General features: G+C 48.7%; 1 protein-coding gene across 1 annotated transcript in view; it reads right to left on the bottom strand.

Annotated features, from left to right (window-relative positions):
• The window catches only part of LOC144597725 (uncharacterized), a 43,891-nt gene extending 18,891 nt beyond the window's left edge, over positions 1 to 25,000 (bottom strand). Inside the window, exons 1-4 of the mRNA XM_078407257.1 lie at positions 24,830 to 25,000; positions 22,417 to 22,661; positions 19,770 to 21,543; positions 16,472 to 16,726 (exon numbers count right to left, since the gene is read on the bottom strand). Coding sequence (XP_078263383.1) covers positions 16,472 to 16,726; positions 19,770 to 21,543; positions 22,417 to 22,661; positions 24,830 to 25,000 — 2,445 coding nt within the window. The remainder of the gene's footprint in view (positions 1 to 16,471; positions 16,727 to 19,769; positions 21,544 to 22,416; positions 22,662 to 24,829) is intronic.
• Between the last annotated feature and the right edge of the window lie 1,802 nt (positions 25,001 to 26,802).

Genomic DNA, 26,802 nt, shown 5'->3' with positions numbered 1-26,802 from the left:
GCCCCACACAGGTGCACAATTTACCCAACACAGCCTTCAGTGACTCAGCTTCCACAGCTCTCTCAGGTAAAGTACTCTGGAGATTCACAGTCCTTCAGGAGAAGAAATTCCTCCTTATCTCAGACTTAAATGTTGAACCGTTATCCCAAGGGTCCTGAGTCCTAAATTCACTTAACTGAGAGAACATCTCGGCATCCAGGCTACCTCTGGATCTTACATGCTCCAAAGCGATCGACTCTCGTTAAACTTCAGAGAATCAAGGCCCAATCTGCTTAATCTTTCCTCATAAGATAACTTCTCACATCTGGAATCCATCTGGTGAACCCCCTCTTCACTGCCTCCAAGGTAACCCTATATTTCCCTAAGTAAGGAGACCAAAGCTGTATGCAGTATTCCAGGAACGGTCTGGCTAAAACCCTGAAAAGTTGCAGCAAGACTTCCCGACCTTTGTATTCCATTCCTCCTATAATAAAGGCCAACATTCCACTTATCTTCTATATTTACTTGCAGAGTAACTTTGGGTTTCACGCACATTGATTTTCCAGTCCCCTCTCAGCCACCACTACTCCAAGGGAAACAAATGCAATTTATCTAGTCACTCCTCAAAACTCTATCTCCAGCAAAATCCTGGTGAATCTATTCCTTACCCTCTCCAGAGTAATAATGAGCTTCCTATGATGTGGCCACCAGAACTGTACACAGTACTCCAATTGTGGCCTAATCAATGTTTTACAAAGTTGCACCAAGACTTCCCTGGAATTGCATTCTCTGCCCAGCTCATTAAGGTACAAATTCTGTGTGCCTTCATTACCATATCTATCTATGCTGCCACCTTCAGAGATCATTGGACTTGCATACCAAGGTCCCTCCGTTCCTCAATACTCCTGAGGGCCTAATCATTCATTGTGGATGTACTACCCTCATGGGTCCTCCCAACCCACACTTTCAATAATTAAATTATTTTTTCCATTGTTCTGCCCATCTTATATTCACAGCCAAACTACTGATGTTTATGCTAAGCGTTAGGGTTTTCTAAGCACAAAAGCAACCCACAACCATTACCTTTTGCTTATTACCAATCCAATTTTCCAACTTTCCATGGATCTCGTCAGCCCTAATCTTATGAACCAGTCCCCTACTCTTACTGAAATCCATATAGACAATATCAATTCCTTGCCCTCTTATATACACTTTGTTATCTCTTAGAATAATTGGATCAAACCGGTCTGACAGGATCTCTCCCTAACAAAGTCGTACTGACTATTTTTTAACAATCCCTGCCTTTCCAAGTGAAGACTAAATCCTGTTCCTTAGAATTTTTTGCTCATAATTTCTGTATCGCTGATGTTGGCCTAATAATTACCTGGCTTATCCCAGTTACCTTACTTGAATAAATGTACCACATTTGCTGTTATCTGGTATTTTACTTGTGGCCAGAAATATCTATTGGAGCCCTAACAATAGGGCTCTTACCTCCCAGAGCACCCTGTGATATATCTCATCAGGCCCTGGGGATTTATTCATGTTAAAGCTCACTAAGACATATTCTGTATGATCTCTCATCTTCTAGAATTTCACCGCCCTCTTCCCTGAATTCTCCACCCACAATTTCGTCATGGTCTAGTTTACTTAGAGTAACTGACAATTTACTGTATTTTTGTTGTTGATTTTTACGTCTTAAGGGCCTGTAAAGTTGCAGCAAATAAGTATGTCTGAAGAAGGGTCTCGACCCGAAACGTCACTCATTCCTTCTCTCCAGAGATGCTGCCTGTCCCGCTGAGTTACTCCAGCTTCTTGTGTCTATCTTCGGTTTAAACCAGCATCTGCAGTTCCTTCTTACACAAGTAAGTCATTGTTCTGGTTCAGATCCAGTGCAGATGATAATTAAACACTTTTGATTGTGATCCTTCAAATTTTCAGCTCTGCTCTGATATGATCTATCTATACCATAGACCTCCTAATATTCCTGGAGTGTTAGTTGGTGCGTGGTGTAACCCCACCAAAATGATTGCCCCTTTCTTGTTTCAAATGTCTACCCAAATGGCCTCATATGAAGAGCGTGCAGCGTAGGTTTACTAGATTAATTCCCGGAATAGCGGGACTGTCATATGTTGAAAGACTGGAGCGACTAGGCTTGTATACACTGGAATTTAGAAGGATGAGAGGGGATCTTATCGAAACGTATAAGATTGTTAAGGGGTTGGACACGTTAGAGGCAGGAAACATGTTCCCAATGTTGGGGGAGTCCAGAACAAGGGGCCACAGTTTAAGAATAGGGGGTAGGCCATTTAGAACTGAGATGAGGAAAAACTTTTTCAGTCAGAGAGTTGTGAATCTGTGGAATTCTCTGCCTCGGAAGGCAGTGAAGGCCAATTCTCTGAATGCATTCAAGAGAGAGCTAGATAGAGCTCTTAAGGACAGCGGAGTCAGGGGTTATGGGGAGAAGGCAGGAACGGGGTACTGATTGAGAATGATCAGCCATGATCACGTTGAATGGCGGTGCTGGTTCGAAGGGCCGAATGGCCTCCTCCAGCACCTATTGTCTATTAGAGCCTTCCAGGATATCCCCCCTCATTAATACAGTCATGGATTCCTTAATCAATATTTGCAATGCTGCCTCCTCTTTTATATTGCCTTATTATACCTGAAGCATTTACACTGGAATGTTGAGTTGCCAGTCCTTCCCCTCTTTCAAATATGTTTTTGTGACACAACAATATCACCTTCCCATGTGCTGATCAACACTGTTCACCTGTCTTACAAGTCCGACTCCGTGTAATAGAATATGCAATTTAACCTCTTATCTTTTCCAAGAACCTTATCGTTCCCACATCTGCTCTACCGACTGGATTGACAGCTTTTCTTCTACATTTGACTATACCTTCCTCCATCTGCATATCTACTCTGTCCTACTCTTCTGTCAGATTTGTTTAAACCCTCCCCAACAGCAGCAACAACAATGCTGGACTTATTCCAGTTCAGCTGCAACCTTTCCAGCTTGTACTGGCCGCATCTTCCCCAGAAGTGGTTCCAGTCATCCACGAGTCTAACGTCCTCCCTTCCACTGTACATTCATCCAACCAACCTCCTGAGTTTCAAGTATTAGCTTTGAACCTCTAGATACTAGTTTCAAGCTGAACATGAAATTTTATGACATGATTATTACTCTTCTCCAAGAAACACTTTAGTGGGAGATTACTGATGGATCTCATCTCACTACACATGATCAGGTCTAGAATTTCCTGGTTGGATCCACAACTATTCTGAATTGATTCACTAAACCTGTCTCAAGAATATGACCCCTTCTCCGTCTCCACCATTCCTCCTCCTCATGTACTTTCCCTGCCAGCTTTCTCCCTCCTTGGACCTTTTTATTTCCAACTGTCAGCACATCATCAGCTTTCTTGACCTCTCCACCCTCCTTACCCACCCCAATCCCACCCCCTCTGAAAGCCTAGCTCTCCACTCACTTAGCAGCAATCCCAACATTGTTATTAAGCCCACCGACAAGGGAGGTGCTGTTGTAGTCTGCAGGCTGACCTCCACCGTGCTGAGGTCAGGCACCAGCTCTTGGACACCTCCTCATACTGACCCCTTGACCCCACAGATGAACGCCAGCCTATCATCTTGCAGACTGTTATCAATCTCATCACCTCTGGCGATCACATCTCCCTCCACTGCGTCCAACCTTGTAGTTCCCAACCTCACACTGCCCGCTTCTATTTCCTTCCCAGAATAAAGCCCACCAAGACTGCCCTGGCAGACGCATTGTTTCTGCCTGACCTGCCCGACAGAACACATCTCAAATATCTTGATGTAGAAACAAAGAACTGCAGATGCTGGTTTATACCAAAGATGGACACAAAGTGCTGGAGTAACTCAGCGGGTCAGGCAGATTCTCTGGAGAAAAAGGATAGCTGACATTTCTGGTCAGGACCGTTCTTTCTTTCTTTCAGATTAGAGAAGGTAAGGGGAGGAGAAAAGTCAAAACAGTTGATGTCTCACAGAGATAGAAAGTTCCAGAGAGGGGAGTCCAAGAGGAGGAGAAATGTTGGAGACAGGTTGAAGGTCCCGACCTGAAAAATTACCTATTCTTTTTCTCCAGAGATGCTACCTGACCCGCTGAGTTACTCCAGCACTTTGTGTCCATCTTTCAAATACCTTGATTCTATCCCATCCCCCCTTGTCCATTCCCTACCGACCTACATCCAAGACTCCTCAGGTAGACACCTAACATGCCCTTCAACTCTTCAATGACTTTCACTTGCCAGGCCCCTTCTGCCTCATCCGTACTAGGGATGTCCAGTCCCTTTACACCTCTATCCCCCACCAGGAAGGTCTCAAGGCTCTCCAGTTCTTCCTTCAACAGAGACCCAATCAATTTCCCTCTACTAACACTCTTCTCTACCTGAAAGAATTTGTCCTCTCCCCCAAAAATTTCTCTTTTAACACCTCTCACCTTCTTCAGGTTAAAGGTATATCCATGGGCACTCTCGTGGGCTGCCTTTTATGCCTTTTCGTTGGTTGCATCAAACAGTCCTTGTTCCAAATGTACACTGGCAGTATCCCCCAATTCTTTCTCCGTTACATTGAAGACTACATCAGGGTTTCCTCCTGCATCCGTGCACAACTAATTGATTTCATAAACTTTATCACTAACTCACACCGAGCCCTTAAATTCACTTGGACTAACTTTGACACCACTCTTCCCTTTCTTGATCTCTCTGTCTCCATCACAGGGGACAGATTATTGACTGACATCAATGACAAGCCCACTAACTCCCTCAGTTATCCGGACTTCCTTCCTTCCTGCCTCCAGCAAAGAATCTATCCCCTACTCTCAATATCTCCCACTCCACCGCTTCTGCTTCCAAGATGAAGCTTTCCATTCTAGTACTTCCGAGATGTTCTCATTCTTTAGTAAACGTGGTTTCGTTCCTGTTATCATAGATGGATCCGTCACCCACGTCTCCTCTGTGTCCCTTAGTTCTGTTCTTGCTGCCCCACCCCCCAGACAGAACAAAAATAGAGGTCCCCTGGTCCTCACTTTTCACCCCACCAGCCTTGGCATCCAACTCATCATTCTCCGACATTTCCGACACCTTCAACATGATCCCACCACATCACATCTTTTTACCCCACCTCTTTCTGCCTTCCACAGAAGCCACTCCCTCCACAACTCCTTGGTTCACATCACTTCCCTCCCAAACCAGCCCCTCCCCAGGTGCTTCCCCAGCACAAGAGATGTCCCTACACCTCCTCCATCATATTCATGGGATAAGAGCAGAATTAGGTCATTTCGCCCATCAAGTCTACTCTGCCATTGGCTGATCTATCTCTCACTCCTAGCTCCATTCTCCTGCCTTCTCCCCATAACCCCTGCCACCCATACTAATCAAGAATCATCAATGCCTTAAAAATATCAATTAACTTGGACTCCACAGCCTTCTGCTGCAATGAATTCCACAGATTCACCACCCTTTGACATCACATCCAGGGATCCCAGCAGTCCTTCCAGGTGAGACAGTGGTACACTTGCACCTCCTCTAACCACATCTACTGCATTAGGAGGTCCCGATGTGGCCTCCTGTAAATTGGCAAGTCTAAGCATAGACTTGCCAACTGTTTCACTGAACACTTGCACTCAGTCCTCCAAGGTCGGCTGGATGATCCGATTGCTAACCATTTTTACTCCCCTTCCCATTCCCATACTGGCCTATCTTGGCCTCCTCCATTGCCAGAGTGAGGCCTCGTGTAAACTGGATAAACAGCACCTTATACTCTGCTTGGGTAGCTTACAACCTAATGGTATGAACATTGAAATTCCCAATTTTAGGTAACTACCTAAAATTCATCCAGCCTTCTCTCTGTGCCCCACATGAACATACACCTATTTCTCCCCTTCTTCCCTCTTTCCATTTTATATTCATTAATCTGTTTCCTCTGGACTGGGGTTCCCACCTGGTTTATAAGTGCATCAATAATACCAGTGCCCAAGAAGAGTAAGGTGATGTGCCTCAATGACTACCGACCAGTGGCACTGACATCCGCGCTGATGTGGCGCTTTGAGAGGTTGGTTATGGCACATATCAATTCTTACCTCAACAAGAACCTGGATCCTCTATGGGACCTGAACACCATGAACTGAAGTCTGATTTATTTGCACCCATGCCAATCTTCCTCAACCTCTCTTCATCCATGAAGGTCAAGCCCATGTCAATGCATTGTCTGTTCTGAACCTTGCTACAATTCTCCATCCTGCTCCAAGACCCACTAACAGTGCGATGCCCAACCCTGAATATTATTCCAATTGGGGGTAACTAACGATATTTAATTAAGAGTGCTTAAACATATGCACTCACCAAACCTTTGAAACACTTCATCAAAACACATACATAAAAACCACAAACAACGATACCACAGTCCGTGTGGCAAGGAAGCAAACATATTTTTGAGAGAGAGAGAGAAGAACTTAAACCAGGATTCTGCTATTGGTCTCCTTGAAGATACAAATGCCATCTGAGAGGTTTCTCCCTCTGAATCCCCAATGCATCCATTGTCTCATGGAGAGCAGGTTCAGGGGTGATACCAAGTCACAAACCCAACTTGGAGTTACTTCACTGTCACTTAATGCATCCAGTTTGGAAAAGTCCCACCGGGGCTGCATTGTAGGAACCACAGTGGTTTATGAAAGTTGCACATCAACTTGGTAACAATAACCATGCCTCAAATATGCCAGAAATATCATATAATGTATCTGAATTCTGAAAGGCAGCAGATAAAGTAGAAAATAGTGGGGCTTTAGAAAGCTGGATTAGAATATTGCTTTTATATGTTGGCTATGATCAGTATTCAGATGTGATGCAATTCAATTAAATTAAACCTACCACTCCCAGGTGTACCACAGTATATTCTGGTGACTTCTCCGTTACGCAAGGATTGCTTTTCTATAAAATCAACCGAGTTGAGATTTTTTGTAATGTGACCCGCCCTCCCCTCCTCCATACCCCTTGTTATATAGATAGAGTAATTAATACAGCACGGAAACAGGTCCAGCACCCCAACTCGTCCATCCCGACACAGATGTCCATAGGTGTTTGATCCATATTCCCCTGACCCTTTCCTATCCATCTACTGATCCAATAGGAAGTGTTCCAACAGTTTTATTCCTCTCCATAGTAATGACCCTAAGGGTGTGCCATCTTTCGGCATGTGAATTCTAAAACTGGAAACTTGCAATGATCTTTTTTCATAACTTGGAGGAAAGTTCAGCCAAGAGAATGAGAAGTTTATATTTCAATCTGCACGTTGATGTATCTCATTATATTAAAACAAAGCATCTGCTCCTCTGGCTGAGGAATGCCTCACACAGCAGCCCACCCACACAGTAATCACCCACCAGGGAATCACCTAAAAGGTTTAAATTTAATATGTCACATTGTATTTTATTCTGATATATACGTTCCACTCCCTTGATATGGTCCATGGGAAAAGGTAGAAAGCAGAAAATTTGAGAAAAATGCAAATTCTTGGTCAGCTAATTGAAATGGTGTTATTGAAACATGAAACCTACCTAAATTGGAAGAGGCTGCCTTGACAGTTTCCAAAACAACCCATTGAGCGACTGGCATTGTGATATTTAGACAATGGGGTTTGTTTGACTACTGCTAGTAAGTTACAAGTATACATTTTAGGATTACAGTAAACCCTCATTATTACAGACCATAGTGGGGGGGGGGGTTAACGGTGTCCGGTGCATTCGGAGAAAAACCACGCGGTTACAGGGAGAACATACAAACTCTGTATAGACAACCACCCATAATCAAGCTCGAACCTGGGTCTCTGGCGCTGTAATGCAGCAACTCTACTGTTGCACCACTCTGCCGACCCCTCTATCTTTCAGTTTTTAAAACCAAATTGGGTAACCCAGCATTCGTCTAAATAATCTGCTGTATCCCTTTGTAATGTTTATTCCTCTTCATAATTTACCTTTGCATTATCAGCAAATTTAGAAACCATACCTCGGTGCCTTCATCTGTTGTTTATGTACATGGTAAAAAGTTGTGACCTCCACAATGATTCCTGTGGCACACCACTTGTTACATATTTGCAACCAATTATACCTCTCGTTTCCTGTTACTCAATTATACCCTTATGTTACCACCCACTTTTTCCACAATAAGCTTTGATGTGGAACTTCACCAGCTCCCCTTTATCCATCAAACTTTACTGCTCACAGAATGCCATTTAATTAGTGAACACAATTTCCTTTTCACAAACATCCTTAGTGACTGCATTTTTGTTCTGAGATGCAAGGCCACCGGGTGGCGCCCGCAAAGGCTGCCTCGCCAACAGTGTGTCTCGTCCCTTTCTTCTTTGTTATTTTATAAGTTTTATAATATGTGGTGAATGTATGTTTTAGTGCTCTTTAGCTTGTTTTATATGGGGGGGGGTTGGGGGAAACCTTTTTAAAATCTCTTACCTCGACGGAGATGCGATTTTTTCCCCGTTTGGATTCTCCATCTGCACTGCGGCCTAACATCGTGGAGTTGGCAGCCTCTGCGGACTTTAACATCGCGGAGCTCGCGGTCCCTGGTTAGAGACTGACTTCGGGAGCTCCAAGCCGCAGGAGCTTCGATCACCCCGACGCGGGGGCTTCGATCGCCCCGACGTGGGGTCTTCTATCGCCAGCTGCGGGAGCTCCGATCGTCCCAACTGTGGATGGTTCGGCTGCCCCAACCACAGGAGAATAAAGAGGAAGGGTAGACTTTATTGCCTTCCATCACAGTGAGCAATGTAGGGAATCCGCTGTGGTGGATGTTTATGTTAACTTTTATGTAGTTGTGTGTCTTGTTGCTTTTTTTTAGTATGACTATGGTCATTCGAGTTTCACTGTACCTTAATTGTTACACGTGGCACTAAACGGACCGTTGAACCTTTGAAGGCTAGAACAAGAAAAATGATACAGTAATTTATGGAAACAATATTTTAGGGAGTGAGCAGTCTGTATGGAACAGGCTCCTTAGTGAGATAGTTAAAATGGTCTGGTTTATTCCAAAGTGTTCTTCTTCTTAGGCCCTCTCGGTCATGGCTGACCATGGGTGGTGCATCCTAGTTGTTGGCTGGTTGCTCCACACCTCAGCTAGAGCAGCGTCGCTTGTGGCTGAAGAGACCAATGCGGGAGTGACAGTCTCTGTCGCAAAGGTCACGTTTGTGTGTGGTCTCTGGTCTGTTGAAGTTGTTGCGCTCCTTTCTGCGTGCCCGCTTGTCTGCCGCTGCGTTCATCAGTTTCTCTTCCCCCGTTTTGAGATGTTGGTTCAGGGTACCTCTCCACCTCGTGTGGTCAGCTGCAAGGCTCTCCCAGGACTCCACATCGATGTCGAGCGCCTTTAAATCTCTCTTGCGGACATCCTTGTAACGTAGCTGGGGGCGGCCGATGGTTCTCCTCCCAGATGTTAGCTCTCCATAGAGGGTGTCTTTTGGAATACGGCCATCCTCCATGCGGTGGACATGGCCCAGCCACTGCAGTCTGCGCTGCCTGAGTAGAGTGTACATACTGGGACGGCTAGCGCGAGACAGAATATTGGCAATTTCTTCCAGAAAAATACATTACAGTACACACCTTCATTAAGGTGGTGTGGGGGGGGGGGGGGGGGGGGGGGGGGAGGGGGAGGGATTGTCGATTGTCCACTATAACCAAGTAAGTGATTGCCAAGTAATACAGCATCATTGCACAAGTAGTAGAAACAAAGAACTCCAGATGCTGGTTAATACACAAAAGGATACAAAGTGCTGGAGTAACTCAGCAGGTCAGGCAGCATCTCCAGAGAACTTGGATAGGTGACGCTTCATTGCGAGACGCTTCAAGGGAGTTGAGAGGCATCTCCCTCCTCAACATCGTCGGCAAGGTCTTTGCTTGGGTCATCTTGATCCGCCTGCAGAAGCTGGCAGAACGTGTCTACCCAGAGTCACAGTGCGGTTTCCGAGCTGGAAGGTCAACTGTAGACATGGTCTTCTCCCTTCGCCAGCTCCAGGAGAAGTGCAGAGAACAGCGGATCCCCCTGTATATTGCTTTCATTGACCTCACCAAGGCATTCAACTTCGTCAAAAGAGATGGCCTATTCAAGGCTCTCCCAAAAATTGTCTGCCAACCAAAACTGCAGAGTATGATAGAATCCTTCCACATCAACACAAAGGGGACAGTGCAGTTCAATGGCTGCTTCTCGGAGCCCTTCGATCCGCAGTGGCGTCAAACAAGGCAGCGTCCTCGCTCCCACACTTTTTGGGATTTTCTTCGCTCTGCTCCTGAAACATGCCTTTGGCACCACAACAGAGGGGATCTACCTGCGTACTAGATCAGATGGCAGGCTCTTCAACCTCAACCGCCTCAGAGCCAAGACAAAAGTACGTGAAGCTCTCATCAGAGACATGTTGTTCGCCAATGACGCAGCAGTTGTGTCCCACACCCAGCAGGAACTACAGTTACTGATGGACCGCTTCTATCGGGCTTGCAAGGACTTCGGGCTGACCATCAGCCTCAAGAAGACGAACGTCCTGGAACAGGATACCGAGGCACCGCCTGTCATCACCATCGACGACTATGAACTCGATGCCGTCCATCAGTTCACGTACCTCGGCTCCACCATCACCGACAACCTCTCCTTGGACACAGAGATTGACAAGAGGATCGGGAAGGCAGCTACAACTCTCGCTCGCCTTACAACTCGAGTGTGGACCAATCCAAAGCTGACAGTGAAGACAAAGATAGCAGTCTACAACGCCTGTGTCAACAGTACGTTGCTATAAGGCAGTGAGGCATGTACTACATATGCCAGACTGGAGAGAAGACTCAACACCATCCACCTTAGAAGCATCCGCCGTATCCTGGGTTCATCCTGGCAAGACAGTGTCTAACGCCGAGACTCTGTCTCGCGCTGGCCTTCCCAGTATGTACACTCTACTCAGGCAGGTATGTACACTCTATTCATGGCTGGGCCATGTCCACCGCATGGAGGATGGCCATATTCTAAAATACATCCTCTACGGTGGAGAACCATCGGCCGCCCCCAGCTACGTCACAAGGATGTCTGCAAGAGAGATATGAAGGTGCTCAACATCGATGTGGAGTCCTGGGAGAGCCTTGCAGCTGCCCGTACGAGGAGGAGAGGTACCCTGAACCAACATCTCAAAACGCTGGAAGAGAAACTGATGAACGCAGCAGCAGCCAAGCGGGCACGCAGAAAGGAGCACAGCAACTTCAACAGACCAGAGACCACACACAAATGTGACCTTTGCGACAGAGACTGTCACTCCCACATCGGTCTCTTCAGCCACAAGCAACGCTGCTCTAGCCGAGGTTTGGAGCAAGCAGCCAACAACTAGGATGGTCAGCCATGGTCAGCCATGACCGAGGGGGGCGGGAATGCCGATTGTCCGCGATAACCAAGTAAGGGATTGCCGAGGTTTGGAAAAGAATACGAAGTGCTGGAGTAACTCGGCAGGTCAGGCAGCAACTCCAGAGAACATGGATAGGTGACGCTTCGTTGCGAGACCCTTCTTCAGACAGTCGATCTGGAACTGGGCCTGGAATCCAGGTGGGTTGATGGCCCCGGGGAGAGGCGAGGATGTGTGGAGTCATCGGTTGTGGGCCGTTGGCAGCCAGTGTGCAGGTGAGGGTCAGCAGTGGTGGTGGCAAGGTGTGGCCTGGAAGTGGCTGGAGAGGTTGTGTGGGCCGGGAGTGGTGTCAGCATTCTGGCCTGGTGTTGAGGGTTGGAAGATTTGTTCTGGAAGCAGCCAGGGAGGCAGTGTGAGCCGGGGATGGTGTGGGCAGCCCGGCCTGGTGGTGAAGGTTGGTAGGACTGTTCTGGGAGTGGGTTGGTGGCAGCTTTGGGTGGTCCCGGCCTCAGAGAGACTGGGAGCAGTGAGCGTTGGGCCGCATCCCCTGGCACTGCTGCGGGTCTTGGCCTTGTGGCTGTCGGGTATGTGGCACCATCCAGCGGTGGGTCTCGATCAGAACATCACCTCTCCATGTTCTCCAGAGGTGCTGTCCGGACTGCTGCGTTACTCCAGCACTTTGTGCCCTTCTTCATTGCACAAATGTTAATCAAAGCAATTGCTGGTTAATTTCATTCATGACATAGGGACATGGGGAAAGGGAAAGGTACCTTTGCAGCACAAATCTTTCCAGCACTAGGATTCTCAGGACATGACACCAACTTCAGACATTTGCAAAACTAAGTTGTTACTCGCTCCCTTACAGTAGCAACATATACCCAGGCTCCAGCTTGTAAAACTCCTGCGACCATTACCCTTTGCCACTACGCTGACTTTGAATGAAATTTGCTACTTCCCCTTTGCGTTCCAGGAGCTTCCATCTTTTTGATCATCTGTCCTGCAACTCATCATAACCTTCACCAGCTTTCCATGCTTTCTCCAAGGAACTCTGTCAGGACAGGCAGACACAACCTTCACTTCACAAACCTTGATTGAATCACACTTTTCCAAACTTACTTCCATGCAGTGCCCTCATCTTCGATGAAGATAGAGACAAGGGGTTCATCATTTAAAGTGTCCATCCCTTCCATCTTCACACCCAGCTTTCTATTTTGGTCCCCAATAAGCTTTACCCTTTCCTTTCCTTATTTCTCTTTCCCTTCATTTCTTTACGAAACCCTTTTAAGAATTTCCTTGACTTTACCTGTCTTTTTTGTAAAGTACCTGCTTTGTGTTGAGGTTATGTGTCTTGTGGGTTTTTTTTTTGTTGTTTTTTTTTTGTGTGTGTGACTGTTGGAAATGTAATTTCGTTCGGTGCCTCGGTACCGAATGACAAATAAAGCTCTGTATTCTCTGTATTCTGTATTTTGCCATTTTCTTTCTAATTTTACCCGTGTTTTCTGTAGGGTTGAACAGTTGGAAGCTGCAACTGCCCTCATTGTCCTTTGTTTCTATTGGTACATGGCTCTCAGCCTCCTCTCTAAGTGATTGTCTCCAGGAGTCTTCATTCCTTCTCTCCTGAGATGCTGCTTGACCCGCTGAGTTACTCCAGTTTTTTTGTGTTACCAGGAGTCTTTAGCTCAGTCATACCTCAGCATGGTAAAACTGACCATTACCAAACAGAACTACTTTTGTTCTACCTTTTCCCCTTTCCATTGCTATGCTAATCACATACTCCGCAATGCCCACTTGCCTAGCTCCATTCTCTAAGACCACCAGACCTGTTCCACCACATCTGATCTCACCATGTACTAATTTGAAAACTTTTGTTTTTGATGCATTTTAAGAATTCAGAATCCTCTCTACCTTATTTTTACTTTCTGTTTGTGAAGTTGAAATCCCCAACACCAAGGCCACTTTGCTCTATTTCTGCAATATGTTTTCACTTGTATCTGCCTTTGATCTTTTGGAGTTTGTAATACACTTCTGCACAGTTCCTCAGTTCAGTTTTCATGGCCTCATTGGTTGAATATTCTAGCATTGGTTGAATATTCTTGCAGAACAGGGCAGAACATCACAGTAACAGCCCCTTCAGCTCACAATGCCTGTGCTGAACATTATGCCAATTAAACTAATCCCATCAGCCTGCACATGGTCTATATCCCTCCATTCCTTACCCATCCATGCCTGTCTAAATGCTTCTTAAACATTGATGTTGTACTGCTTCCATCACCTCCTCTTGTCAGTGCTTCTGCACACAATAGTCCAAATACGGCATAACAAATCTCAACTGCAATTGCTTCCTTAACTAATATTGGTGTCTCTTGCCAGTTGCATGTCTGGCTGGAGTGCAGTAGTTGGCAGAGAACATTCTCTCGAGGATCTTCCACACTAATGTGGTCAGGTCTGAGATGCCTGGAGGCAGCCCCCACTATGGATGGCCACACCACTGCAATCTGCCCAGAGGCGAGGTCCAGTTGCACAGCAGGTTCTTTGAGGTGGTGCGGAGCTCAGAGGTTACTTGGACAAAAGGGCACGGCGAGCCCAAAGATTTCCAATTCCAGCCACTGCTGATGGCAGACCTCAGCATAGGAATAGGTCCTCTGAAGTGGAAGTGGTTGCCATTGCATGAACCAGTACTGGAATGCACCCAGTCCCCTCCTCTGTCATTTCCATGTCTCAGAGCTGTGCGGTGGGACCCACAGGCACTGCTGGAATGACAAGTGGGTCTGCCCCGGGCACTCATGTACAAATGTGATTCGCCCGATGGTTTCCACCTCACTGCTCCCCATCTATTGCTGGCCGGAGCCGAGATAGGTGAGAGTTTTACCATTGCTGCCCACTCTGTACGGGATGCATTTGGTCTTCAGAGACCACGTTTCACTTTGTAGCATCTCCTGTGCTTGGAACGCAGCAGAAGTGCAACATGGCCAGTCTGGAACCAGCGGGCTGCCCCGCCCTGCTTGCCTTCACTCCTGCTGAACTATGCATCCAATGCATTGGTGCAAGGATGCAGGCTCACAGCAATGTTGCAACCTTGTCTCATGTTGCTCTTGAAGCCAACAAGTCAAAGGATTCTTCCTTCCACAGGGACGGGCTCATTAGCCTACCATATTCATGCTACTCCTCATGCCCATCTAAGCTAATACCATTTACTTGCACTCAGTCTTTATTTTAGATTTAGATTTATTTTAGATTTAGAGATACAGCGCGGAAACAGGCCCTTCGGCCCACCGGGTCCGCGCCGCCCAGCGATCCCCGCACCTTAACACTATCCTACACCCACTAGGGACAATTTTTACATTTGCCCAGCCAATTAACCTACATACCTGTACGTCTTTGGAGTGTGGGAGGAAACCGAAGATCTCGGCAAAAACCCACGCAGGGGAGAACGTACAAACTCCGTACAGACGGCGCCTGCAGTCAGGATGGAACCTGAGTCTCCGGCGCTGCATTCGCTGTAAGGCAGCAACTCTACCGCTGCGCCACCGTGCAGCGGTGAACATTATTCTGTGCCTTGTCTATTTGTGCCAGTCTAAATGTCTATTAAACATAGTGATTGGATCTAATGCCACCACCTCTCTGGCAGTGTACTAAAAAATTCAACTTCCTTCCTCAGACGCCTTCCTCCCACTATAATCGGATGCCCTCTTGTTTTGATATCCTGCCCATTGCGAATGAGGAGCAGCCAGAAAGAGTCAAAGCAGCCTCGCCGTCTGTGCTGCTGAAACCCTTCCCTTGTTGTTCTGGAAAAGTGGGAAACCGACAGGACACAGAGGTATTCCCTGGAGTTGTTCTCCGACTCAGCCTTGTGGGGATGAAGCCAGTGGCCTGCAGAGCGGGAGGGTACTGTGCAGCTGTGTCACGTCGAGTACAAGCGTCCACTACCTCTGTCTGTGGGGGAAGGAGCTGCTAACATTAGCTCCATCCTCCGTACCGAAAAAGGATCCTGGTGATGGACGGCTTGTACGTTGGCCATTCAATTTTATTTCTGTTCGAAAGCCTGCGTCGAGAAATATTGATCTACTTTACACTAACGAGGTGCGGTTTGTATGTTAATTGGCCTCTGTAAATTGCCCGCGGTGTGCAGGGAGTGGATACGGAAGCGGGATAACATAGAATTTTTGTGAATGGGTGATCGATGCTCAGCATGGACTCGGTGGACCAAAGGACCTGTGTCTCTAAACCTTAAACTAAACTAAACCTATAGCTACAATGTCCAATCTACCTGTGCCTTCAGACAGTGGCTATTTCTTGGATACTTGCATTAGAGTGCTGGCCGCGAGACATTGCCAATGCTCCAGTCACTTTCCTTCCAGTTCGTCTTCCCTGTGCCTTCCGGCCTCACCAGTCCCCCATTCTCCACATCCTTCTGAACCACTTTTATTCTTCTGTAAAGCCAGGTTAAACCAAGAGAAGGATCAGACTCCCCTCAGTCGCTGCTGACCGTACCCCATCAGGGAACAGTCCTGCTGCTCCCCATGCAAGACCCAGTACCCCAGGATTCCCACCACCTCTCCTGCTGACTTTTCATCTTCTCGCCGTCAGCCTTCCCAATCTCCGAACTCCTGCAGCTCACCGATCCTCTGGGAATCTGTGCTTCTTCCCCTCGGGGTCCTTCAGTATCCCCAGATGCAATCACTCCAAAACCAGACATCAAGGCTTCAAATCTCAATATCCTGAATCTTAGAACATCCTTCCTTAACTCCTCTCTTTCTCATTCGTCCTCTAGGTTTTCCGACTTTGGTCATCTGCCTCACACCTCTTGTTGTGACTCAATGCCACCATTGTCACCTGAGCACCTTGGGATGTTGGCCGCATTAAAAACACATCTTACGTTGCGAGCTGTGTTGATTTGTGGGAGGACTACAATGAGCATCTGGCAGGGATGTCAATTGACCTTCAATAATTGAATAAAGCTGAGGACAAAAATCACAAGCTTAAAAGGCTGAAGTATCATTGTAATCCTTACAGATTCTTGCTTTGGGACGCTGTGTAATCATGCAACAAAGCTGCTGTGAGCTGGAATCGATCATACCTGGCTTGCCAGAACTGGCAGGAAGAGGCTGGACTGAGGCCGGGGTGTGACGGTGTCGTTTTCGGGTTCCATTGGAACAGCGTTTGCAGGCACAAGGTTCGTCTTTGCTTGCACTGCAGCTCCACTCCCCCCACTGGTGATGACAGGTACTGCGGCACTGCTGACTGGCGGGCGGCTGGAAGATGTCAGGCACAGTCCTCGCTCCTGCTGCATCTTCAAGACTTGTCGGTAAAGAAGTTGCTGCTTCTGCTCTTTCTGTGATTGGAAAATAAACAGGCTCTGATAATTGTAACAGAAACCTGATTTCAGCATGTTGACTTTGGAAGATTTAACCCTCAGGGAAAGCCATTAAAAATACAGGACAAACATCTCTGCCCCAGTTCAAGCACAACCTCCCTCAACTCCATCTCAGCCAAAACAGTGACATTACGTTCCACCCGGCATCCCCTAAAATGGCTCTACACTCGATTACTAAGACACTGAGTTTCATACTTAACCAGTCCCTGGGTAAAAGTGTTTCTTTATTTGATTCATTAAAGACTCTTTTATACTCGTCGGCCCTGATTTTAGTTGTGCCCCAAAACGGAAGATTAGGCTTATCTTTTAAAAGCCTTTTAAAAGACTATTATCAGCCTTCTCCTGAGAAAGACACCGGTCCATTCAGTATTTTATGCTGATCATAACCTTTTACATATATGTGAACATGGTTATTATTCATTGGAACAGGAGGTGGTCAATACACACCTCCATCCCTGCTCTCCCATTCCGCCTGCTCAGGGCAATGGAACACTACTCCATGGCTCCAGGCTGAGGATAAGCAGTGACAATCCTTTATACTTATTTACCAGGCAGAATTGGAACCTTGAAAGTTGAGAAAAGTACTGTATGCAAGTCAACAATGTTTATTCTCAAATGAAATAAGGGATATTTTAACATGCAGGTGTTCTGGCTCAATGAGAAGCCCGGGATGTGTTGTCTCTCTGGTGCCAGGGTCCAGGGCATCTCCAGGTGGCTGCAGAACATTCTCAATGGGGAGGGCGAACAGCTGGAAGTCATTGTGCATGTTGGCACAAATGGATGAGCAAAAGGAAGAGGTCCTGCAGAGTGAGGCGAAAAAGGCAGACAAGAGTAAAAAAGCAGGACATCAATGGCAGTAATCTCTGGATTACTCCACGTGTCACGTGCTAGTGAGAATAGGAATAGGAAGGTAGGATGGATGAATGCTTATCTCAAGAGTTGGTACAGGGAGAAGGAATTAATATTTTTAGAACCACGGGGATCTCCTCTGGGCCAGAGGTGACCTGTACAAGGACAGGTTGCATATGAACTTGAGGGTTTAAACTAGAGAGGCGGGGAGGTTGGAACCAGAGTAGTAGCTTGGAAATTGGAAGGAGCTATGGGAAGATACAGGTCAGGACCAGTAAGTCTTAAAGGAAGGACAGACAGGGAGAGGTGAAGGAATATGGTGAAGCTGATGGGCTGAAGTGTGTTTATTTTAATACAAAGGGTATCGTGGAAAAAAACATAAGAACTTAGAGCCTGGATTGGTGCTTGGAACTATGATGTTGTGGCCGTTGCTGAAATGTGGTTGCGATAGGGACACAACTGGCAGCTCAAAGTTCTGGAATTTCAATGTTTCAGATGTGATTGAGAGGGAAGGAAAAGATGTGGATGAGTTGCGTCTCCTAGCTTGATCATCCCGCAATTCCTGCCTTCCTTGGGAGAAAATTCACAGTCCGTGGATTGGCAAGAGTTAAATCTCAGGGAGACTGTCACAGCAGCACTCAGAGAGGACATATTGGAGGGTTCAGCCACTGAAGTGACATGATTAAAGCTTAAAAATATGAATGGTGCAAGCACTCTTATGGGATTTACTATAGGCCCCCCAATAGCAAGCGGGACATAAAGGAATAGGCATGTAGATAAGATTACCGAATGATGCCAAAGCAACTAGGCTGACCTAACTTCCCCAATTTTAACTGGGACTTAGGCTGAGTCAGTGCAGAATTTGTTAGGTGCATCCAAGACGTTTCCTTGAAACAGTATGTGGATAGTCAACCAGAGAGGGAAAGATATTAGACCTTGTGTGCGTAAATGAGTCCAACTGGTGTTATAGTGGAAGGGAATGTTGGGGACATTTTACAATTGTTTTGAACAGGGAGAAGACTGGAAGGTACTAAATTGGAGTAAGGCAAATTACATTATTAGGCAGGACATCGGGAGGGTAAAATAGTTTTTATCTGGCCATATTTGGCATAAAGGAGTTGTTTAAAGGCCATTAGATCAAAGTTCAGGACTAGTATGTTCCAGTAAGGAGAAGGGCTAAGGATGGCAAAGTAAGGGAATGTTGGATGATCAAAGAGGTTGTAAATTTGGTCAAAAAGAAAAAGGAAATGCATGCAAGATTTAGGAGGATGGAATCAGACAGGAACTTATAGGAATATAATGGAGGAAAGTACTCATGTGGCAAAAAGGGCCACAAAATGGCTTTGGTGAGTCGGAAAGGAGAAAATCCCAAGGTTTTTAATACATTAAAAACAAGAGGGTAACCAGGAAGAAGGTTGGGCCGCTCAAGGTTAAAGGAGGGAATTTGTGCTTGGAGTCAGGGCAAGGTACTAAACGAGTACTTTGCATCAGTTTTCACCAAGGAGAAGGACATGGAGGACTGTGAAATCAGTGTGGAGAATACTAATATGCAAGGGCAGTTTGAGATTAAGGAGGTGGTCTTGGGACTCTTGAAGAGCATTAAGGTGGATGAATCCCCAGGGCCCGATGGGATCTCTCCCAGGTTATCGAAAGAGGCAAGAAAGGAGATTGCAGGATCCTTGATGAATATCTTTGCATCTTCTCTTAGAACGGAGAGATATTTATTACGTGCAAGCAGAAGAGATTAGTTTAACATGGCATCATGTTTGGCATGGATATTGTGGGCTAAAAGGTCTATTCCTGTATTGTGCTGTAATATGTCTGCCTCTAGATGGGATTCATTGCGGTAACTAGAATGTCAGTGCCCAGCAACAGCCAGCAAATCCATCCTGACCGTCTCCAAAGCACTCGCTCGTACGTGCGGGCTGTACTTCAGTAGGGCGTTTGTAAGCTGGGGAGAACCGGTATGAAAATTAATCAAATTTAATTATGCTGTTTCTCTGATGGGATTGTAAGAATTGTTTAGTTTATGCAGATTATTATTCCAGAGCTCTGGATTACTAGATCAGTAATTTAACCATTCATTGATGCAACCTCCATGCTCCATTACCCTGGAGTACAGATACATTTCCGACCATCAGAAAGCACTGACCTGTTGGAACATCAAGAGCTGGTCGCAGATGAGTGTGTCTCTCCCTTCCAGCTGGCTGATGCATTGACCGGTGTTTTCACCCAGAGTGTTGCCAGTTTGTGGGGGCGTGACTGAGAGGGGAGGAGGATGCCACGACCCCTGCAGTTGGGCTGGAGCGTGGGGGCAATACGGAGGCGGGGCGCGTGCGTGTAGGAGTCCGAGACCAGGTGTCAGCTTTGCGTTCCTGGAAGCCTGTGGCTGCACGTCGAAGCTGCCGGAGGAGATGGCACTCAGCTGCTGCAGGGTCACAGGCTGCTCCGTGGGGCCAGTGTCGCCGGGCACGGTTATCCGGTTTGGCAGCAACACGGGCTGTACAACAGATCTCACGCAGTGTTCGGATGATCGTGACCGTGGGAAGTCAGCGTCCGGGTGGGTCGGCACCCGAAGCAGTGCGGAAGAAGCCAGCTGACCGTGTCCAGAGAGAACACCAGCTCTTCCACCGCCAACCACCGGCTGCCTGCCTGGCGTTGCAGACACCTGCCCAAAGCTCGTCCTGTGCCATGCCGTGCTTTGGCCGGTCAGGGTCTGTGCAGTTGAAGGCTTGTTGGCGTTTAACTGCCCGGAAGGATCCCGATGGTCCACAATGTGTGTCGCGGCAGGCTGCCTGGGCAGTCCCAGAGTCAAACCAGCTCCGGCACAAGCGGCCGGCAGTGGCTGGTGTCCACTGACCACTGAGGCCAAATGTCCTGGGAGAATAAACCGTCTCTTGGCTGGAACCACAGGCTGAGGAACTGAGAGGGTGCTGGCCTGGGTCATGACATGAACGCTCGTGGGGTTGTGCAGGCGGGGCTGTGCTGGTTGTGTTTGCCCTGTCATCGGGCTGGAAGCCCAGGGCGGCAGAACGACGTTCCGGACGGGAGCATCCACTGGGAAGGTCGGGTTCAGCACAGCTGTCTGCTGCTGCATGGCAGCTTCCATGGTGTGCAGGGCCAGAGAGTTTGGCCTAAGGGAAGGCTTTGGGCTTCTCTGGAGTGCTTTGGTCTGGATATTCAGGCAGTGCTTTGGCTGTATTGCAGGGGAAGCTCTGTGGACTTCCACATTCATGCTGGACGGAGGGGGGTGGACTACCTGTCGAGATGTGGCTGGTTTGAGGGTGACGGGCTGTGTTGGCGGTGAGAGGCTTGCGTTGGCAAAGAGTGAGTTCCCAGGTAGGCTGGAGCCTTTCGGCAACACGCACACCAGCGAGCTGGGGGTCACTTGGTTGCCCAAAGGCGAAGCAGGGCCGCAGCTTCCTGAAGAGCGGCCAGTTTTGGCAAGTAGTTGCTGATGAATCGGGCCAATGGACATTGCAAAGGGTGGACCGGCCTGTCTGAGGCTGGAGATTGCAGGGCTGCCATTGGATGTGGTCTGGTCACTGGCCATCAGTTGTTCCTGGTTCAATCCCACCTGCCGGACTAGACAATGCCCGCTGCTGCTCTTGTTGGTGGAGTGAGGGTTGGCCGGCTGGGGCAGCGGAGGTGAAGGGGTGAGAGGTGAAGGAGTGGCGGGGGTGAGGGGCGGAGGAGTGGCAGGAGGTCGCGTGGTGGTGGGAGTTCGAAGGGTGCTGGGGGTGAGAGGTCGAATGGTGGCGGGAGTGGCAGGTCGAGGGGTGCTGGGGGTGGCTGGCCGAGGGGTGCTGGGGGTGGGAGGTCGAGGGGTGCTGGGGATAGCAGGTCGAGGGGTGCTGGGGATAGCAGGTCGAGGGGTGCTGGGGATAGCAGGTCGAGGGGTGCTGGGGATAGCAGGTCGAGGGGTGCTGGGGGTGAGAGGTTGAGGGGTGGCAGGGAGGAGAGGTCGAGGGGTGCTGGGGATAGCAGGTCGAGGGGTGCTGGGGGTGGGAGGTCGAGGGGTGCTGAGGGTGGGAGGTTGAGGGGTGCTGGGGGTGGGAGGTCGAGGGGTGCCGGGTGTGGCAGGTCGAGGGGTGCTGGGGGTGGGAGGTCGAGGGGTGCCGGGGGTGGCAGGTCGAGGGGTGCTGGGAGTGGGGGTGGGAGGTCGAGGGGTGCTGGGGGTGGGAGGTTGAGGGGTGCTGGGGGGGAGAGGTTGAGGGGTGGCGGGGGGGAGAGGTCGAGGGGTGGCGGGGGGGAGAGGTTGAGGGGTGGCGGGGGGGAGAGGTCGAGGGGTGCTGGGGGGGGCAGGTCGAGGGGTGCTGGGGGGGAGAGGTTGAGGGGGGCTGGGGGGGAGAGGTCGAGGGGCGCTGGGGATGAGAGGTCGAGGGGCGGTGGGGGAGGGAGGTCGAGGGGCGGCAAGGGTGGGAGGTCGAGGCGTGGCGGAGGGGACAAGTCGAGGGGCGGCAGGGGAGGGAGGTCGAGGGATGGCAGGGGGGAGAGGTCGAGGGGCGCTGGGGGGGAGAGGTCGAGGGGCGCTGGGGGGGAGAGGTTGAGGGGCGGCAGGGGGGAGAGGTCGAGGGGCGGTGGGGGGGAGAGGTCGAGGGGTGCTGGGGGTGGGAGGTCGAGGGGTGCTGGGAGTGGGAGGTTGAGGGGCGCTGGGGGGGAGGGGTAGAGAGGTGGCGGGGGGGAGAGGTCGAGGGCTGCTGGGGGGGAGAGGTCGAGGGGCGCTGGGGGTAGGAGGCTGCTGTGGAAGGGTTGCACCCCCAGGATTGGTGGCCAATCCTGCGGAGGGCATGTTGTACTGTGTGGCCTCCTCTGGCTGGGTCTGCTGCCCAATGTGGACCTCCTTTCGCCGGGTCTGCTGCCTGACGTGCACCCCCTCTGGTCGGCTCCGCCGCAGGTTGCCACCGGTAACCTCCCCACTCCCCGTGGAGGCGGACGGCCAGCCCACGAGGTCATCCTCCAGCTCGGAGATCCGGGCACAGGCAGCGGGTGCTGCCGCTTGGCTGGCCCCTCCCTCACCGTCTGATGGGGGCGGACCCGGCACCTGGTGGAGAGAGCTCACCTTGTACACAAATCAGTCTCCCAAAGACAGGCCCGTCAATGGCTCCCTCCTTCCCCAGCTACCTCTGGTGTCAGGTGAAACTGGTCTCCTTCTACCTGCTGGAGGAACTCAGTGAGTCGGGCAGCATCTGTGGGGAGGAAGGAATGTTGTCGGGCGAGTCTCTGGTACAGCCCGCAGCCGGGGGTTTTGATTTGAATCACCGGCCATCCCTCCCCCTCCACAGCTGCTGCTTGACCTACTGAGTTCCTCCAGCAGATTGTTTATTACTTCAGCTTCCAACATCTGCAGACTCGTGCCACATCCCCCACACCCTCCCCATCCCACGTCCGGTATCACCTCAACATGTCCCTATCAGCTAGCATCACCCCCTCTGGTGTCACCTCATCCCACTGGTCTATAGCCTAACACTGACATAATCTCTGTCCTCCCCACCCCTCCATCTTCTCCACTAATTAAAACATGCGCATGCTCCAATTTTTCCCAGCTTTGATCATTGTCTGCTTCTCAATGTCCACGTACACTGTGCGAGCCGCTGCTGTTTCTATTTCTGACACTACTGACCCACAGTGGGCAAAGCACTCCCCCAAATGTTTCAGCAGCACAAGACGTTGGTAGGACCACATTTGGAGTACTGTGTATCATATCATATCATATCATATATATACAGCCGGAAACAGGCCTTTTTCGGCCCTCCAAGTCCGTGCCGCCCAGTGATCCCCGTACATTAACACTATCCTACACCCACTAGGGACAATTTTTACATTTTACATTTACCCAGCCAATTAACCTACATACCTGTACGTCTTTGGAGTGTGGGAGGAAACCGAAGATCTCGGAGAAAACCCACGCAGGTCACGGGGAGAACGTACAAACTCCTTACAATGCAGCACCCGTAGTCAGGATCGAACCTGAGTCTCCGGCGCTGCATTCGCTGTAAAGCAGCAACTCTACCGCTGCGCTGCCGTGCCGCCGTGTACAGCTCTGGTCACCCAGAAGGATGTTGTTAAACTGGAAAGCATGCAAATCAGATTTACGAGGATTTTACCGGGACTTAAATGGTTTGGTTTTAAGAAGAGACTGGATCAGTGGGTCTTTTTTCCCTACAGCAGGTGTGTCAAACTACCGGCCCGCAGGCCGCATCCGGCCCGCAAAGGGGGCCGCATCCGGCCCGCAGGCCGCATCCGGCCCGCAAAGGGGTCCAATCCAGCCCGCGGGATGATTTGGGGGAGAAAAAAAAGTATATTCACGACCATTTATTATGTATCTGTACGGCAGCCGTTCTTTCTCCCCGCTCTCTCTTCCTTGCCGCGCTCTCTCCCTTGCTGCTCTCTCTCTCTCTCTCTCTCGCCCCCTCGCCGCTCTCTTTCCCACCCCTGTCTGTGCCGCCTGCTGCACCGGCCGCTTGTTGTGTACTTAGAAAGCAATAGGCGGCAGTTAACCACCCGCTGTGCAGAAGCACCTACCGCCCTGTACATGAAGACCACCAGGGCCCCACTTACACCGCCAGACACAGTATAAACACACAGAGTACTCGGGTAATTAACACCCGTACCAAGGCTGAGACTGTTTGCTGCTGTGGTTCAAAATGCTTTCTAAGAAAAGAAAAGTTGACATGGAAGGTCGGATATTCAACTATAATTGGAAAGATCTTTTTTTCTTCTGTGAGGTCAACGACAAACCTGTGTGTCGGATATGATCGCAACTAGTGGCTGGGGCAAAAGAGTACAATATCAAACAACACTATGAGACGTCACACAGAGAAAAATATGACAAGTACGCAGGACGACTCAGAACGCAAAAGGTAAACCAGCTTGAAGCAGCTCTGGAAAACCAGCAATCAGTGTTTACCAAAAGTCAAGAGACTCATGATGGAGCTGTCAAGGCCAGCTATATTATTGCCAACAAAATAGCTGCAGCGTCAAAGACATACTCAGAGGGGGAATTCATCAAAGCTTGCATGCTGATGGCGGCTGAGCTGGTGTGCCCTGAGAAGAGACAGGCTTGTGGTAATATCAGCTTGTCAAGAAATACTGTGGCAGAGAGAATCGGGGACCTTGCAGGAGATTTGAACAGTCAACTAAAAGACATGAAATCATTGCAATTGATGAGAGCACCTACGTGACTGATGTAGCTCAATTGGGAATATTTACATGTGGTGTTGATGCATCTTTGACCGTCACCGGGGAGTTCGTGGAGATGGTGCCCATGACAAACACCACAACGGCGAACAACGTTTTCTCCAGCCTCGTCGAGGCCTTGGACAGACTGGGGGTTGACTGGAGTCGCGCTGTCAGCGTGGGAACAGATTGTGCACCGTCCATGGACGGGGAAAAGGCAGGTGTTGTTGCGAAACTCAAAGAGAAAGTGCAGACAGAGCATCCAGAGCAGGGATTCTGGAATTTTCATTGTATTATACACCAAGAGGCGTTATGTAGCAGGAGCCTGAAAATGGACAATGTCATGGATGTACTAATCAAAACGGTTAATTTTATTAGAGCCAAGGGACTCATCCATTGGCAATTTGACACTTATCCTTAAGTAACATTGAACACAGCCTTCCCTACCACACCGAAGTCCGCTGGGTTGAGCAGAGGGGTTGTGCTCAAACTTTTTTTTCAATTACGTGCGGAAATTGGACTATTCATGAATGAGAAAGAGAAGCCAGTGGCAGAGTTGGATGACCCAGACTGGCTTCATGATCTTGCATTTTTGGTGGATATAACAGAGCATTTAAATGTGCTTAATGTTAACATGCAAGGCCGCAACAAACTTGTTAAAGAATACCACAACAGCATTCGTGCCTTTCAAGTTAAATTAGGCCTGTGGGAAATGCAACTATCCCGGAGCAACCCAGCTCATTTCCCCTCTTTGCAGACTGTGCGTGTTGCTCGTGGGAATAATGACAACATGGACAGGACACAATATAAATTTGAGACTGTGGGTCTGGACTCATTCTATCAATACCTGGGACCCGATGTACCCCAAGATGACAGACTTTGCCTCAAAGATCCTTTGCATGTTCAGGACAACATATCTCTGTGAGCAGGCGTTCTCCTTAATGAACATTAACAAATCCAAACTGCGCTCACAGCTGACACACAGACATCTAAATTACATTATGAAAATCACAACTGCCAAGAGACTGGTCCCTGATGTTCACAGGCTGGTTAAAGCCAAGAGATGTCAGGTGTCTGGAAGCAGCAAGTGAAAAATGAGTGATACTGTTCGATGTACTGCGACATGTAATTGTAATGCATCATGAAATATTGAGTGTCATAATATTGTGATTCATTCATTTTCTGACTATTCTATTATTGTAAATGTGATCACTTCAATAAAAGTTAGAGGCTAACTGTGTTCATTGTCTGAGTTTGATTGCTGGAAGCAGGCTAATAAAAACTAGGTGCAATTGTGTAGCCCACATTTACAATTTGTTTCGTTAGCTCTACATTTGTATCTGCTAATATTCGATTTCAAATGGTTTATTAATGGAAAGGGGGTTGCTCCCGAAACAATCTTAGCCAAAATAGCATCGTTTTTTCTCTCTCTCATCACAACTTTCTTGTAGCCTACGACTTTAATACCAATCATAAAAGTAATGCTTGCTGGGCAATCTTTTTTATAAGAAACGAAATTCGTAAATTGAAACACTTAGTAGTTATAGTAGAGACTGAGGCAGGTTGAAAAAACGAAGGCAACGAAAGGTGTGGGAGTACGCGTGCGTGTGCGTGCGTTCGCGCCTGCACAACTGATCCGGCCCGCATGAAGTCGCATTTTGCCCATTCCGGCCCGTGATCTAAAATGAGTTTGACACCCCTGGTCTACAGCGTTGGAGCCTAAGGGGTGACCTTACAGCGGCGTGTAAAATCACGAGGGGCATTGATAAGCTGAGTGGTCACAGTCTTTTCCCCAGGGTAAGGGAGTCCAAAACTAGAGGGTATTGGTTTAAGGAGAGCGGGGAAAGATTTAATAGGAACCTGAGAGGCAACATTTTCACATGGAGGGTGGTGTGTACATGGAACAAGCTGCCAGAGGAAGTGGAAGAGCCCAGTAAAACGACAAAGTTTAACCGACAATTGGACAGGTATATGGATAGGGAAGGTTCAGAGGGAAATGGGTCAAA

The sequence above is a fragment of the Rhinoraja longicauda genome, chromosome 10 (assembly GCF_053455715.1).
Source record: "Rhinoraja longicauda isolate Sanriku21f chromosome 10, sRhiLon1.1, whole genome shotgun sequence".
Lineage (NCBI taxonomy): Eukaryota > Metazoa > Chordata > Chondrichthyes > Rajiformes > Arhynchobatidae > Rhinoraja > Rhinoraja longicauda.
This window is presented reverse-complemented; position numbering and strand designations above follow the sequence as displayed.